At 37.2% G+C, this 12805-nt stretch overlaps 1 protein-coding gene across 1 annotated transcript in view; it reads right to left on the bottom strand.

Annotated features, from left to right (window-relative positions):
* Window positions 1–827: 827 nt before the first annotated feature.
* Window positions 828–12805, bottom strand: part of TMEM144 (transmembrane protein 144) — an 18716-nt gene continuing 6738 nt past the window's right edge. The window contains exons 7-13 of the mRNA XM_009283332.2: window positions 10678–10759; window positions 9441–9514; window positions 8402–8520; window positions 6891–7010; window positions 6298–6395; window positions 4217–4270; window positions 828–3069 (exon numbers count right to left, since the gene is read on the bottom strand). Coding sequence (XP_009281607.1) covers window positions 2986–3069; window positions 4217–4270; window positions 6298–6395; window positions 6891–7010; window positions 8402–8520; window positions 9441–9514; window positions 10678–10759 — 631 coding nt within the window. The 3' untranslated portion in view covers window positions 828–2985. The remainder of the gene's footprint in view (window positions 3070–4216; window positions 4271–6297; window positions 6396–6890; window positions 7011–8401; window positions 8521–9440; window positions 9515–10677; window positions 10760–12805) is intronic.

The following is a 12805-nucleotide window of genomic DNA, read 5'->3' as shown; positions in this document are numbered from 1 at the left end:
TGCATCTCTTGATTCTCTGACCTTTGTTTCTGCTTGCTTCTGTTCTCCCTTGAAGGTGCTCTAGGGGTCTCTGGGGCCTGAGAGACCTGTTGTGCAATATGGGTCTTACACGCTCCTTAAAAGCTAGTTCTACCGCGGAAGCAGTAGTGTGAACAGGCTAGTTCACTGTCTAAGCCCATGCAGACATGGTTCTCCTCCCTGAGAGTTCTGGTTGAACATCTTCCGACCATTTTTCCAGACTGAGGCATTAGCAATTCACTTAACATAAACTAGTGAAGAGTGTACCCCAATACCTCATTGAATAGTGTAGACTTGCAGACTTTAACCAAATGTGGAAGGTGACCTACAGGTAGTAGTAAACTAAATAGATGATCATTCCTGAGCAATTGCATTGGTACATCAAAGTGGACTGGTGCTGTAATCACACTATCTTTATAAATACTGTATTGCATTGCAATTATTTTAGCAAAATAGTGAGTTACAAGACTAGTATTTTTGTCAATAACTGTGTGGAAATAAGAAATAATCTGCCACTATTCAGCAATTACATTATAAACTGAAGCGCACAGCACCCTTGTTCCTTCAGTCTTACTTAAAGAGATTACAGTCAGTGTTAACACAACTGTGAACACTGACATGGGAATAAGAACTAATACTGACTGGGAAAGAACTGACATATTAAAGCATACCTGTGAAGTAGAGGAGCCTGAGAACACTATATTTTGGTTTTGCCAATGCTTTGTTTATCAGCAATTTTCTGGCATGGGGTATATTCCAGGAATATAGAAGTTCTTGTGATCTTTAAGAAGAAGGGAAACAGATCCAGGGAAATTATAAACGTCCAATTTAATTCAAGTTATTTCAAAAACGTGTGAACAAATTAGTCTACCTTGTCTGAGTCAATAGAATAATAGCTAGGTAAGTAACAGTCAAGGATCTGTCAAGAAGAAATTGTGCCTGACCTGGATATTAGAAAGAAAACTGACCTGTTTTCTTCCCAAGATCAGGTATTAGGGTGGTACACATCATGTATCTTGACTCGAACAACTGTATCGGATGTTACATAAAAGCTGGGAGAATACAGTCTAAATAAAACCACCATAAGACAGAGGGAAATTGTGCTCAAAAGAGTAATCAATTGTTCCCTGTCAGAGTGAAAAGAAGTATTGTATTAGATTCCAAGAAGTAAGGAAAGGCCAGTATCATACAGCATTTTCAGAAATGATTTACAATAATTAGAGAGCGCATTTATTAAATTTGCAGAGGACATCTGGCTGGAAACTGTTGCCAACTTGTTGGAGGACAGGGTTAATGTACAGAGCAAAATTAGAGAAATGCCTTAAGGGGAAAAAAAACCTGTTAGACACCAAGTTCTGACACTTGGGTAGGAATAAACAATACGGGACAGGGAAAAAGCGGGCTAAGTAACAGTTCTAAGATCAAATCTGATAAATAGTAGACAAAGCAGCGTGGAAGGGAAAAAAGAGAAATTATGATTGCAATCTGAACACGTTAACAATATCAAGCTGTGATGGCAAAAAGTGTCATACTATGATATGTAACCACAAACAGAGCTTGCAAATTGGATGAAAAAAAAAAATCCTACTGCTGCTCTTGGTTTTTGTAAGACCGTAGTCTGACTGCCACGTCTAGTTTTTCTAGACAGATCTAGTCCACTTAGTGAGAGTTCAGGAAAGAACGAGAAAAAGTAATGAGCACATTACAAACAAGGGAAGACTGCAGGAGCTGGGGTTGTCTAATATACTGAAGAAAAGACTAAGGGGAGGTTCAGACAACATGCTTTGCACATATAAATGTTAGCTGCCATGAGTAAGAAAATAAACAGTTCTCCACATTAGTGGTGGTCATGGAACAGTGGACATAACAGTCTTCATAGGGGATTTCCCTTGTATATTAAGACTTTCTAGCAGGACAGGTAGGTAGAAGCTGGTTAGTTTGCCTAAAAATGTTGTGAAACCTAATTTTTTTTTTTTTTTTTTAAAGAAATAAGTTAGACAATAACTGTCAGAAGTGAGTTACATATAGATGACCTTGCTTTGGGTAGAATAATGATTGGGTAGTTTTAGCGTGATGCTTCAATGTAATAAATATTGCCATACATAATTTTAAAGATTTGAAGATGCTACACAGAAAAGAAAAGTAAGTATTCAGAAAATGCCCAAAGTTATTTGGAAACGAACTTTGAACCACATACTTAGCTCATAGTGCAACACCACAAGTTACAGAAATGTAATGCTTACTTGCAAAGTTTCATACAACTGAATTTAAAAAACCAAACTTCCCCAACTATTTGTATCCTGGTCATGATTTCTACATAATGTTCTTGCACTTAAGCAAACAGTTTAGCAGCAAACACATATAATTTATTTTACAGCACTTTTTTTTCCCCTGTATTTCCTTCAAAATTCTGAAGTGATTAGAAGATAAAAGTTTTTACATAAACTGATGACTTTAAAGAATAATGCTTCTAAATAAAAAAATGCTTCACATCTTCATCTGAATCAGTTCCATAAAGAATATTCCAAGACATATTTTACATTCAAGTCAGTAAGACAGAATGTTATAATAAAACAAATCAGCTTGCAAATACATACAGTATTACAGACTAAGAATTAAAAATCCATTTATCCATCATCACAACAGTGAACTGCAACAATTTATGATGACATGAAGTTTAATACCCGAACCAGAAAAAAAAAATTAGTAACTATAAAATAATTTAGCTTTATTTAATAAAATCCTTTGATATTCTTACGTTCCAAGAAATGCAGAAACAAACATTTCCAGATTTTCTTTCATGCCAAATGGGAGCATTTAGCAAAGGTTTTCTTTTTCACTTGCCTGAAGCAAGTTAGGGTAAATGTTGGACATACATTTTGAAAATTATTATGTATTGCGATATCCCAATATTGTCTTTCTGATGATATTAAACAGTAGCACCATCTACTGGTCCAGAAGATCCTTTCAAACTTTAGAAAAAGCTGTGGAGAGTGATCCAGCCAAAACGATGCAAAACGCTACTGAGAGTAACACGTATTTTTTCAGTCCCTGGAGAGCGAAAGAGAGAGAAAAAGAAACATATCATGTTGTCATAATAGGTACCACTTCACAAAAAAAAAAAAAGTAAAATAAAAAACTAGGGTTTTGTTTTGTGACAAAATTATGAATCCGTTACATGTAATGGTAAATTTTATACCATTTTATTTCATATAATGTTTGTAACATATTTGCTGTTCAAAACAGTTTAATACAAGTAATCTATGATGCCATACAGTTAGTAAAATATTCACAGAATTAATTCAGCAATTTTTAAATGTACTTTTAAGGGCCTTTGTCTATTTTCAGATTATTTTTAAGCAGTAAGCACTTATGCAGAGACTATTCTAAAATGTATGAAAAGGATGAAAGATTGGTGAGTCACAAGGATTTGGATAATGAACACGATGGTCTTCTAGTGTGCTACAACGTTAATCTGCAGTGGGAGAGAGAGAGAACTTCTAGTTCCTGATCCAAGGATGCCTAACACATTTTACACAATCACCAAAAATATTGGGAAAGATGATCTCCAATGGCAAATTAGGTACCTATGAATCCTGGACAGATTAGCTAAGGGAACCTGAGGATTACACTGCTAGCCTTCAGTGCTTCAAATTCCACTAGAAAAATAATTTCTGCCATATATGTTAATATCCACTAGGGTAAATTAGCCAGTTCTAGGCAATCACTGCCGTATCAGTTTAGCAATCCCTACGTTATACTGTAACTAGCAAGGCCAACTAACCTCCGTCTCATTTTTTGGTCCTTTGGTGAATCTGACCCTAAAAGTCTAAGGTACTTATCTATGTGTGATTATTAGGACAACTGCTAATTCCCCTGCCCCCAGTGAATGAACTGGCTCAAATAAAGACTATTTTCAGGCTGTGCTTGGCATCCTGCCTCCTGGCCCTGCTATAGTCTTCATTTACTCCCACTGCTGCTCACACAGTTATGGAATTAAAATCTTCATTCCTGTAAAAATTGTTCACAGTTCTTCATCTTTCTTGGAAAACTTAGTATTGCATGATATGACTTTCAGCTTCATAATGCAATACTTGTAAGGAGGAGAAGTCTAAGAATACAGCTGTATATGAAGTCATGCTGTTCCTAGAGCTAGAGACAAGCGAGAGACACTAGGTAAGAGATCTAATAAGATTACCTTGATTTCTTTAAATACAAGGACTCCCCACATTGCAGCAACAAGGCCAGGACCCTAAAGAATAAGATTCATTTGTACATTACAGCATTTCACTAAAATGTGCCGCCTTCTCATTATTGTTCTCAGGGTGGTTGAATTTTGTCTGGATAACAGATTTAGGCCTTTCCATTCCGTATAATTAACAGCACTTACGGCAAAAGCATAAACATCACTGAAATCTTTACAAAGTAAGACACAATAAAATCTTCAAGAAGGGCTAAAGAGGCAAGAAACTGTTTTTTTCAGAGAAGGCACAATTTATTTCTAAATTACACTGTGGAGTCTGCACTGGCTGTTATACGTTCTTTTAGTAGGCTCCAAACAATAGGCCTCACTTTAGTCCAAACTACAGTCCACAATGTTACCACATTTCAGAGGACTATTCAGGTTTATTGGCAGCTACCATGGATATTCCCAACATTTCCTTTATTAGCATGGCTAACTAGTTGGACAAAGTTTGATTTTATCGCTCAGTATGATATCAAGAGACAGGAACGTAAATGTATTTCCTGTATAGCAGGCATCTGGACAAAGCAAAGCCAGCCAGATAGATAAGTCAGGAAAACTACTGATTATCTGTGACGTTGTCGTACAGATTTCCTAGCTAACAGCAAACAGTGATACACAATAATAATTTCCAGGCACTCCTGGTAATATAGTTTTTCCCCTGTGGGAGCAATGATCTGAATTTTCATGACTGATGAGAAAATATTATCTGAATATGAAGCGAAAACTGGTTCTGTTAATGCTTCCCATTAGAGCTGCTCTCAGAAACACTTGACAGATGTTTGGACAGTGATCTTCCTCTCTCCATCTTCAGTACCGCTGATAGGACACAGATTTAGGCCAGCAGGAAACAGTGTCTCATGCTGAATGTATTTGTGGGTGTTGTTTCCTAGTGAAATTGCCAACTATTATTTGAATAATAGCTAAGGTGTTACTTCACTTTCTAGATAACGTACGTTGCGAGAGGAATGCATTTTAAAAATGAAACAAATTGTTAAAGGGATGTGATGAATAGCTGTCTGAAATTCTCTCTAGGATGAAGTAAAGCAGCAGTTGCGAACCTGTGGTCCAGATAGGCAGTTTCTCATCAGTGCTGTCCTTAAATTTTTCATTTCGTCATTTTATATCCTTGCCCTTTAGGCATACTGATAACTGAGTTACTAAAGCTGCTTTCCATTAATCCTTCAATTTCTAATTAGAATGATCCCAAGCCTTTTTTTCATTGCATACTGCAGAGTTTATTCTGATTTACTGCATCTTGAGGCAAAGCTTAATCCATATTAATGTTGTTTCATTAGATTGCTTCCAAAATACAGCTGTTCAGCAAAACTTTGGTTTTGGTATTTATGAACTCCCATTTGCCAGAAGTTATCCACCTTTGCAGTTATCCACCTTTACTTTACTCCAGAAAGTAAAGGCAAAGTTTATTTTTACCTAGTGATGGAATTTATGCAGCTTCTGGAAATTAACAGTGCTTTAAAGGTACAGTATCATAAATAGGAATAAAACAGACAAAACGGGCCAACCTATTTTTCCCTCATTGGCACAAAAACATTATTTTCAGCAACACATAATCTGTTCTGCGTGTTCAAGAACTGTAAAAAAGAAAAAATACCTGACTTAACTAAGCAAAACGACTGCAAGAGGATAAAAATCACAAATGAAAACATCCAGAACAAAATGTACTTGCTGGGATGAAAGTATAAAACGTTTCTTCTTTTAATCACTTCAGTTTACTATTTAATATTGATATAGTGCTGGTTACAGAGCTTTGGATTTTACATAACCTAAAGACTCACGTTTTCAATTCCTCTGTTTTTTATGCTTGGCATTCACCAAGATGGTGCTTGTCACAGTCATGTATGTTCCTAAAAAACCAAAGGCTAGCACAGACAAGCACAAGAAGAGGCAATGTATACTCTTGATTAAAATGCTCTAGACATGTCATAACTTCAACTTAATTCCACAAATGGGGGGTGGGGGGCAAACACTTCACTTCTAATTCTAGTCACAGATTTTGTTTTTTATATACTTACTGCAGTAATTATTGGAAAGCTGACCACAGCACTGAGATAGTGATTGGCTATGAACCAGCAGCAATTGGCTATTGCCCAAAGTACACCAGAAACAAACCCTAGAAAAATAAATCCCAAACAAAAACATGCACAGCAAGGTATAGACAGCAATTTGTGGAACATTTAAATTCATAGCATAATACAGAAACTGTATGTATGTATGTATTTTAGTATGTTAACTACTTTAACAAGCTGGCTCTGATAATCTAAACCAAAGCTCAAAGGACAAAATCAGCTACTCCAACTGAAGTAGCAAATTAATTAAAGTTCACAATTTTCTGGGCAATGTGCTCTCTACTCTCGCAGAGTCAGTTTTTGAAAATCCACCGTATGCGATATCATTTTGTTCTAATTTCAGGTTAGAAAAAAATTTATCATTGTTTCCTAACCTTAATTAATTAACCTAATAGGAGCGATCTTTCAAAAGAGACAAAAAGTCAGATGAGGAGACTTGAAAGGTGAACTACAATTCCAACACATAGCTTGAACTAATCACTGCAAAATGGTCAGAAGAAGTAATTGAAATTAATTGCTAATTTAAAAAACAGTCATACCTGGCAATATGGCTTGGGGATAAACATTAGGTTTATTTTTCCTGACTACACAATAGATCAAAAAGTAGACAGTACTTGTAAGAAATATTCCACTGAAGTGTGCAAACACATAATCTAAATCTGAAAGAGAAATTACAAAATTATATTAATTTAAAACATCAGCTATTAATTTTAACTAAATTTATTTCACTGATAGCATTCACATAGACAAAACCACATAAGGTGCTACTGCTAACAACTCAAATTCAATTGTGATTGTGACGAATACAGCTGCCAGTCTGACCGTGGATGGATTTAGTTAATCGCACATTATTAAACATGAATTAACTGCTGCATTGACCCTAGGATTTATCACAAGCTTTTATGCATTTTTGTGAGTTGTTCTTTTTGGAACTCTATTAGTCAAACATTTTATTTATTAAAAACTTAAGAAAATCCTCAGATGAGGCTACAAAACTGAGGTGGGGATTTTACATAGTTACATCCTCTCCTGACCATCTACATTTGTATTCCTGGATATAGCCTTGTTTCTTTTCTGTACATTTAAGGGCAAGACAACTGCATGTACTGTGTAAGCTAAACATGGCACAGTTTTGTCCTGTTTTTTATCTTGAAAAACATATCACAATTTTGACCACTATGATCATTAACAATAATAAATCCTTTATGGACTTGGTATGCGCTAAAGAGAATATTTCCAATATGGTGAAGCAGAAGCATGTAGCAAGGTGATCTCTATCTCCTTGGAGTTGTAAATCCTCAACAGGAAAGGCAGCTACAGTAATGATAACATCTGTTTTGTCTAGCTGGGGAATATATAAATTGCATTATTCAAGAGAAATTGTATGTGACATAGCAATTTCTTAACGGCAACATTATGCGGTTTCAGCAATATGTTGCTCTTAAGCTACTGCTGGTATTACCTGATAGACTATACAATAAATCTTAAGGAAAACGTTTCTGGGGATGTTGTTTGAATTACCTGACAGACTATACAATAAATCTTAAGGAAAATGTTTCTGGGGAAATGTTGTTTGAAACTGGCAATTAGGCTTATGTTAAAAGGTTTCCATTTCAAAACCTACAGGTTTTAATTACTTACGTTGTTATGTATCTCTTCTGCTCATCAATTATGACAAGCTTCTCGTCTTCCTTTATTGGTGTACTAATTAGGCAATTGGTACAGCTTGTGCCCTTGTTTACCTCATGTTCCAGGCATATGAGCTTTGTATTTTGAGAACGCTAGCTATGTTTCAGAAGGCACTAAACACTATGACTTAAGTATGGTATCCTCTGGGCTGTTTCTCACTGTTATTTTAGCGGTGTAATTCACCTCTGGGAAAAAGGAAGTACTAGTGCTGTGATTACGACAACATATAACATAGTGCAGAACTGATAAGTTGTTGTGGTATATTTCCAGGCATATCAAGAATTTCACCCTGTGCCTTTACGAAAGCAGGGGACCACCATATACTGATGAAATAAAGTAGAAGTGACCTATTAGCCTTTACCAAATTGACTTGCTCCTGTGTATATAGTTTCATTTCTTCTTCCATGGTCCTTGATGTAAAGTACTGGTACAAAACTGGAACCGTAAAGTATTCCAGCTACTACAGCCAGGATACATCCTCTTTAAAAAGAGCAAAAATCAGAGAAAATAGCCTCGCGTTAATTAGGGAAGTAGACAATACACTTAAGACAAGTCCAGTATTGCAGTTACAGACTGTGTATCATATGAAGATTGCTAGCAACACTATAAAAATAATACATTTTAGCACATTTTTATTTTCTAGTGCAGAAATGGTTCAACGTAGTAACTTAGTTTTCTTATACTTTGTGGCCAAGTAACACAGACAATTCCTGCCCAAAGAGTCTGCAGCCTGAATTAATGACAAGAGAAATCGACTAACTAGGATTTCCTAAACACAGAGCTAGCAGAAAACGAACAAAAATATAGTTCAAATGCTCCCACCATCAGCTTCACTGTTGCAGTCTATATATTCTTTATAACTATTCCCAGGTTCATTGCCTACATGGTCCCCTTCTCTGCCTCTACATCATTGTGTTCTTCACTGTCTCCACTCCCCACACTGGCCCCTTGCTAGCTACTGCTTCCACCTTGGAGCACTTCTGCTGTCTCCTTACCATACTGCCATGCCTTCTCCAGATGTATTCACTCGGAAACCACACCTGGAAGCACGTTATTAGCATAGGCTCCCACTATGCTGGAGTGCTAATCAACCAGGTGATAAAACACAGCTCTGTAATTACTTAGTTGCTATTGCTATTTACTTTGCAAATGTTGTTCTTTTGTACTAGTAACTAATACTTACTCGATAAGGTAAAGCACACTCAACAGTGCAAAGGAAAAAATCTAATAAATTGAGCAGCTATTCATATATAGATATGCACACTAGACTAGTACTTTAAAAACTGTTAGCGCATGACTGCTAGGAAAACCACAGGACACAAATTCTGCTCTTCCTCTGTGTTCAACTACTTTGTCCGGCTATTTGGTCTGCACCAGTGAAAGAACTGTTAATAACTTACATGAGTCTTTTTTTTGCTGGAGAAAGTCTGTTCACCCATGAGTCATCAGAGGTATCTTCAGAAACATTAATAGACTGCAAAAAACCAAGAGTTTTCACTCAGTTTTTGTTTTTGGTTTTTTTTTTAAATCTCAAACATTGTATTAAACAGAACAGTTTTGATCTAAGAAAATAAAATTAAAATGGAAGGAAAAACAATAGGAATTTACAGAAATACTCTGAAGAAATAACAAAATAATAATTGGATCTACCTACCTCAAAGTTTACAAGTATGAGTTTGGATATGGATTTGGGGTTTACTACATAATAGAGCACTCACTAGCATTTTTTTTTAAATCTGCATGCAGGTAGATCTGATTTTCAAAACTCATCCTTCCTTAAATTTCATGAATGATTTAATCTATAGATTTTACTTATGACGTGTTTTTGCCTTCTGTCGACAGCTCTGGTGTTACTATCAGAATATTAGGACTATTTGCAAAGAGGGAAATTAACACTCTTGTCTGCAGCATAAAGAAATTGCAACATCCCTTTATTCTAATCCTGCAACCAGATTGTCTTCTGTGATTTGCTCTGGTAAACTGGAACCTCTACTGAGCATTGAGCACAGCTAGAAAACTCTGAGGAGCTCTCTGTTCAGGTAGCAACTGAGTTTTGATGCATCACTGACCTACAAGAGTAAGGTACAATGGTAGTAGGAGCCTACTGTTCTCCAGCTTTTGTTGCATACTTTGGGCTCCCGAAGGAGCGACAGCCAATCTGGCACCCCTCCTTGGCTTCCAGCCTGTGCCACAGCTGACGCTGAGAACCAGCAACTCTTGACAGTCTTCTGGCTCTGTAATGTGGCAAAAATCTGGTGGATAAGAGTAACACACCATGTTGCCTTTCATCTAAGCACCCTCCTAGTTTTATAGTTAAGTTTTAATTAAAATTGCTTCCTATTTTCGGATAGGGAAGTTATACACTCTGTCTTTTATATAACCTCTGTCATAATGAGAAAGGACTTCTAAGCCATTTAAAGCTCACAATAGAGAAAGAACACTTGGGAAAACCTTTTCTGTTGCTCACATTCAGCTGGCTATACAAGATCCGCAAATTAAATACAATCAATGCATATTTATGTAGCTTTATGTAGTCTACCACAAATCCTAGCAAATCTGGTTAACATTAAGCAATTTTTTTGTTTTTAAATGGTAAGTACTTTCACTGCTGTAAAATAACAACTGTAGAATACTTACGCTTTCTCTCAGTAAAGGTGTACTTTCTAATGAAGCTGAAGAACTCTGGACTTCAGTTTTTATAAAAAGAAATATGACGGCACTCAGAAGAGAAAAATACACCAATAAATACCACGTCAGCTCATAAGGACATAACATTTAGCATCCAGATACAAAAGTTATATTTGGAGGCATACTACTTTATTTTCATTATTGCCTTAGAGTCGCTTCAATATATTTTAAAAATACAATTGCTTTTAACAGTCTTAACAAATGACTTAAATGAAAGTAAGTAAATAAATTAGTCTTTCTATCACTTTATAGATCTCTCTTCCATGTAATGGGATTGAAATGTCTCCTTTTTACAGTGTGTAGTTACAACCACATGCTAACAACAGTTGCTTTAGTTAACAGTGCCCATTCGTACTAAACCACACATACAATGGAACATCTGCATGAAAATTCTGCATGGAACAACTTAAACCTGCACAGAATTGACTCTGTACCCACGGAAAAATGTTAGGTTTTAGTATTCTATCATAGGAGGCTGAGGGGAGACCTTAACGCTCTCTACAACTACCTGACAGGAGGTTGTAGCGAGGTGGGTGTCGGTCTCTTCTCCCAAGTAACTCGTGATAGGACGAGAGGAAATGGCCTCAAGTTGCACCAGGGAAGGTTTGGATTGGATATTAGGAAAAATTTCTTCACTGAAAGGGTTGTCAAGCATTGGAACAGGCTGCCCAGGGAAGTGGTTGAGTCACCATCCCTTGGAGGTATTTAAAAGACGTGTAGATGTGGTGCTTAGGGAAATGGTATAGTGGTGGACGTGGCAGTGCTAGGTTAACGATTGCACTTGATGAACTTAAAGGTCTTTTCCAACCTAAACGATTCTGTGATTGTATGACTCTATACGCGAGTGAGGGAATACTGGTCCTACAGGGCCTCAAGCGTATGTGGAAGGAGAAGGGGTATTGCTCAGTGATGCTCCAGCGCACTAAGTGAATAAAATGAAGAAGAAAGGGTAACATTACTACTTGTACCCCCAGTTCCAGTAAATCAGGTAAATACGTGTAATCAGAACTGGCAGGATCTGTTTTTTATTTTTATGCAAGATATTTTAATGATTTAGGAATTTCTTCTCATAGCTGTAAACAGAATGTCTCCGTTTGAAGAGTGATCCATCTGCTGAAGGAATAAGGATGGATATAAAAGGATGTCAGCTTCCTCCAGAGGGACTAGGCAAACATGCACAGGTTCCACACAAGAGGCTAAAATGAAATACATGCTTCTAAGCTCTGTAGAGCAACACACACAGGCTTCGTGCAGTTTGCCAGGAAAACATGTTTGGTCAGGATCTTTTTCCCTGTTGATCACTTCTCCGTGATATCTCAGAAACAGGCAGGAAGCAGATGGTGAGCTGAATGAATTCATCAGGCAGGAATAGCAGTATTGTTACTATTTTGTGAGTACCTCACAAAATCATGTGCTACATGTAACAGCAATGGGCAAAAAGCTGCAGAATCTTAGGAAAGAGGAAGACTAGAAGCAAAATTCATGAATCTAAGGCAGCAGCTCTCTCCTAGCAATCAAGAATGGCTCCATCATCTCCATGTTCTTAACACCCTTTTTTCCTAAAGGCATTATGTACATCTGCTGTTTAGCACACTTATGGCAAACCTACTGCCCCTGGGATTTAGAGCCACTGTTACGTTCCTAGAAAGACCTTCCTGGCCACGCAGTTAGAAAGCAAGAACACTGCTACATAGCAAAGACCCTCTTTCCTCTGTGTTTGGACCAAAATGTGCACTCATACAAATAATAAGCAAAAAATAAGAGCAGAAGTGCTTCTGAAGATCCCAAAGTAAGCCGCTGTTTGGGAATTGTTGTAAGTGTGGCTTAAGAGTTACAAGACAGGGAGCTATTACCCTGGTATCAATACAGGCTGGGGGATGAAGGGATGGAGAGCAGCCCTGCCGAGAAGGACTTGGGGGTACTGGTGGATGAAAAGCTGGACGTGAGCCAGCAATGCGTGCTCACAGCCCAGAAGGCCAATCATGTCCTGGGCTGCATCAAAAGGAGCGTGGCCAGCAGGTTGAGGGAGGTGATTCTGTCCCTCTCCTCTGCTCTGGTGAGACCCCACCTGGAATAC

This window comes from Aptenodytes forsteri, unplaced genomic scaffold (assembly GCF_000699145.1).
Source record: "Aptenodytes forsteri isolate BGI_AS27 unplaced genomic scaffold, ASM69914v1 Scaffold6, whole genome shotgun sequence".
In the NCBI taxonomy this organism is placed as follows: domain Eukaryota; kingdom Metazoa; phylum Chordata; class Aves; order Sphenisciformes; family Spheniscidae; genus Aptenodytes; species Aptenodytes forsteri.
The sequence above is the reverse complement of the archived record's forward strand: the minus strand, read 5'-3'. Positions and strand labels throughout refer to the sequence as shown.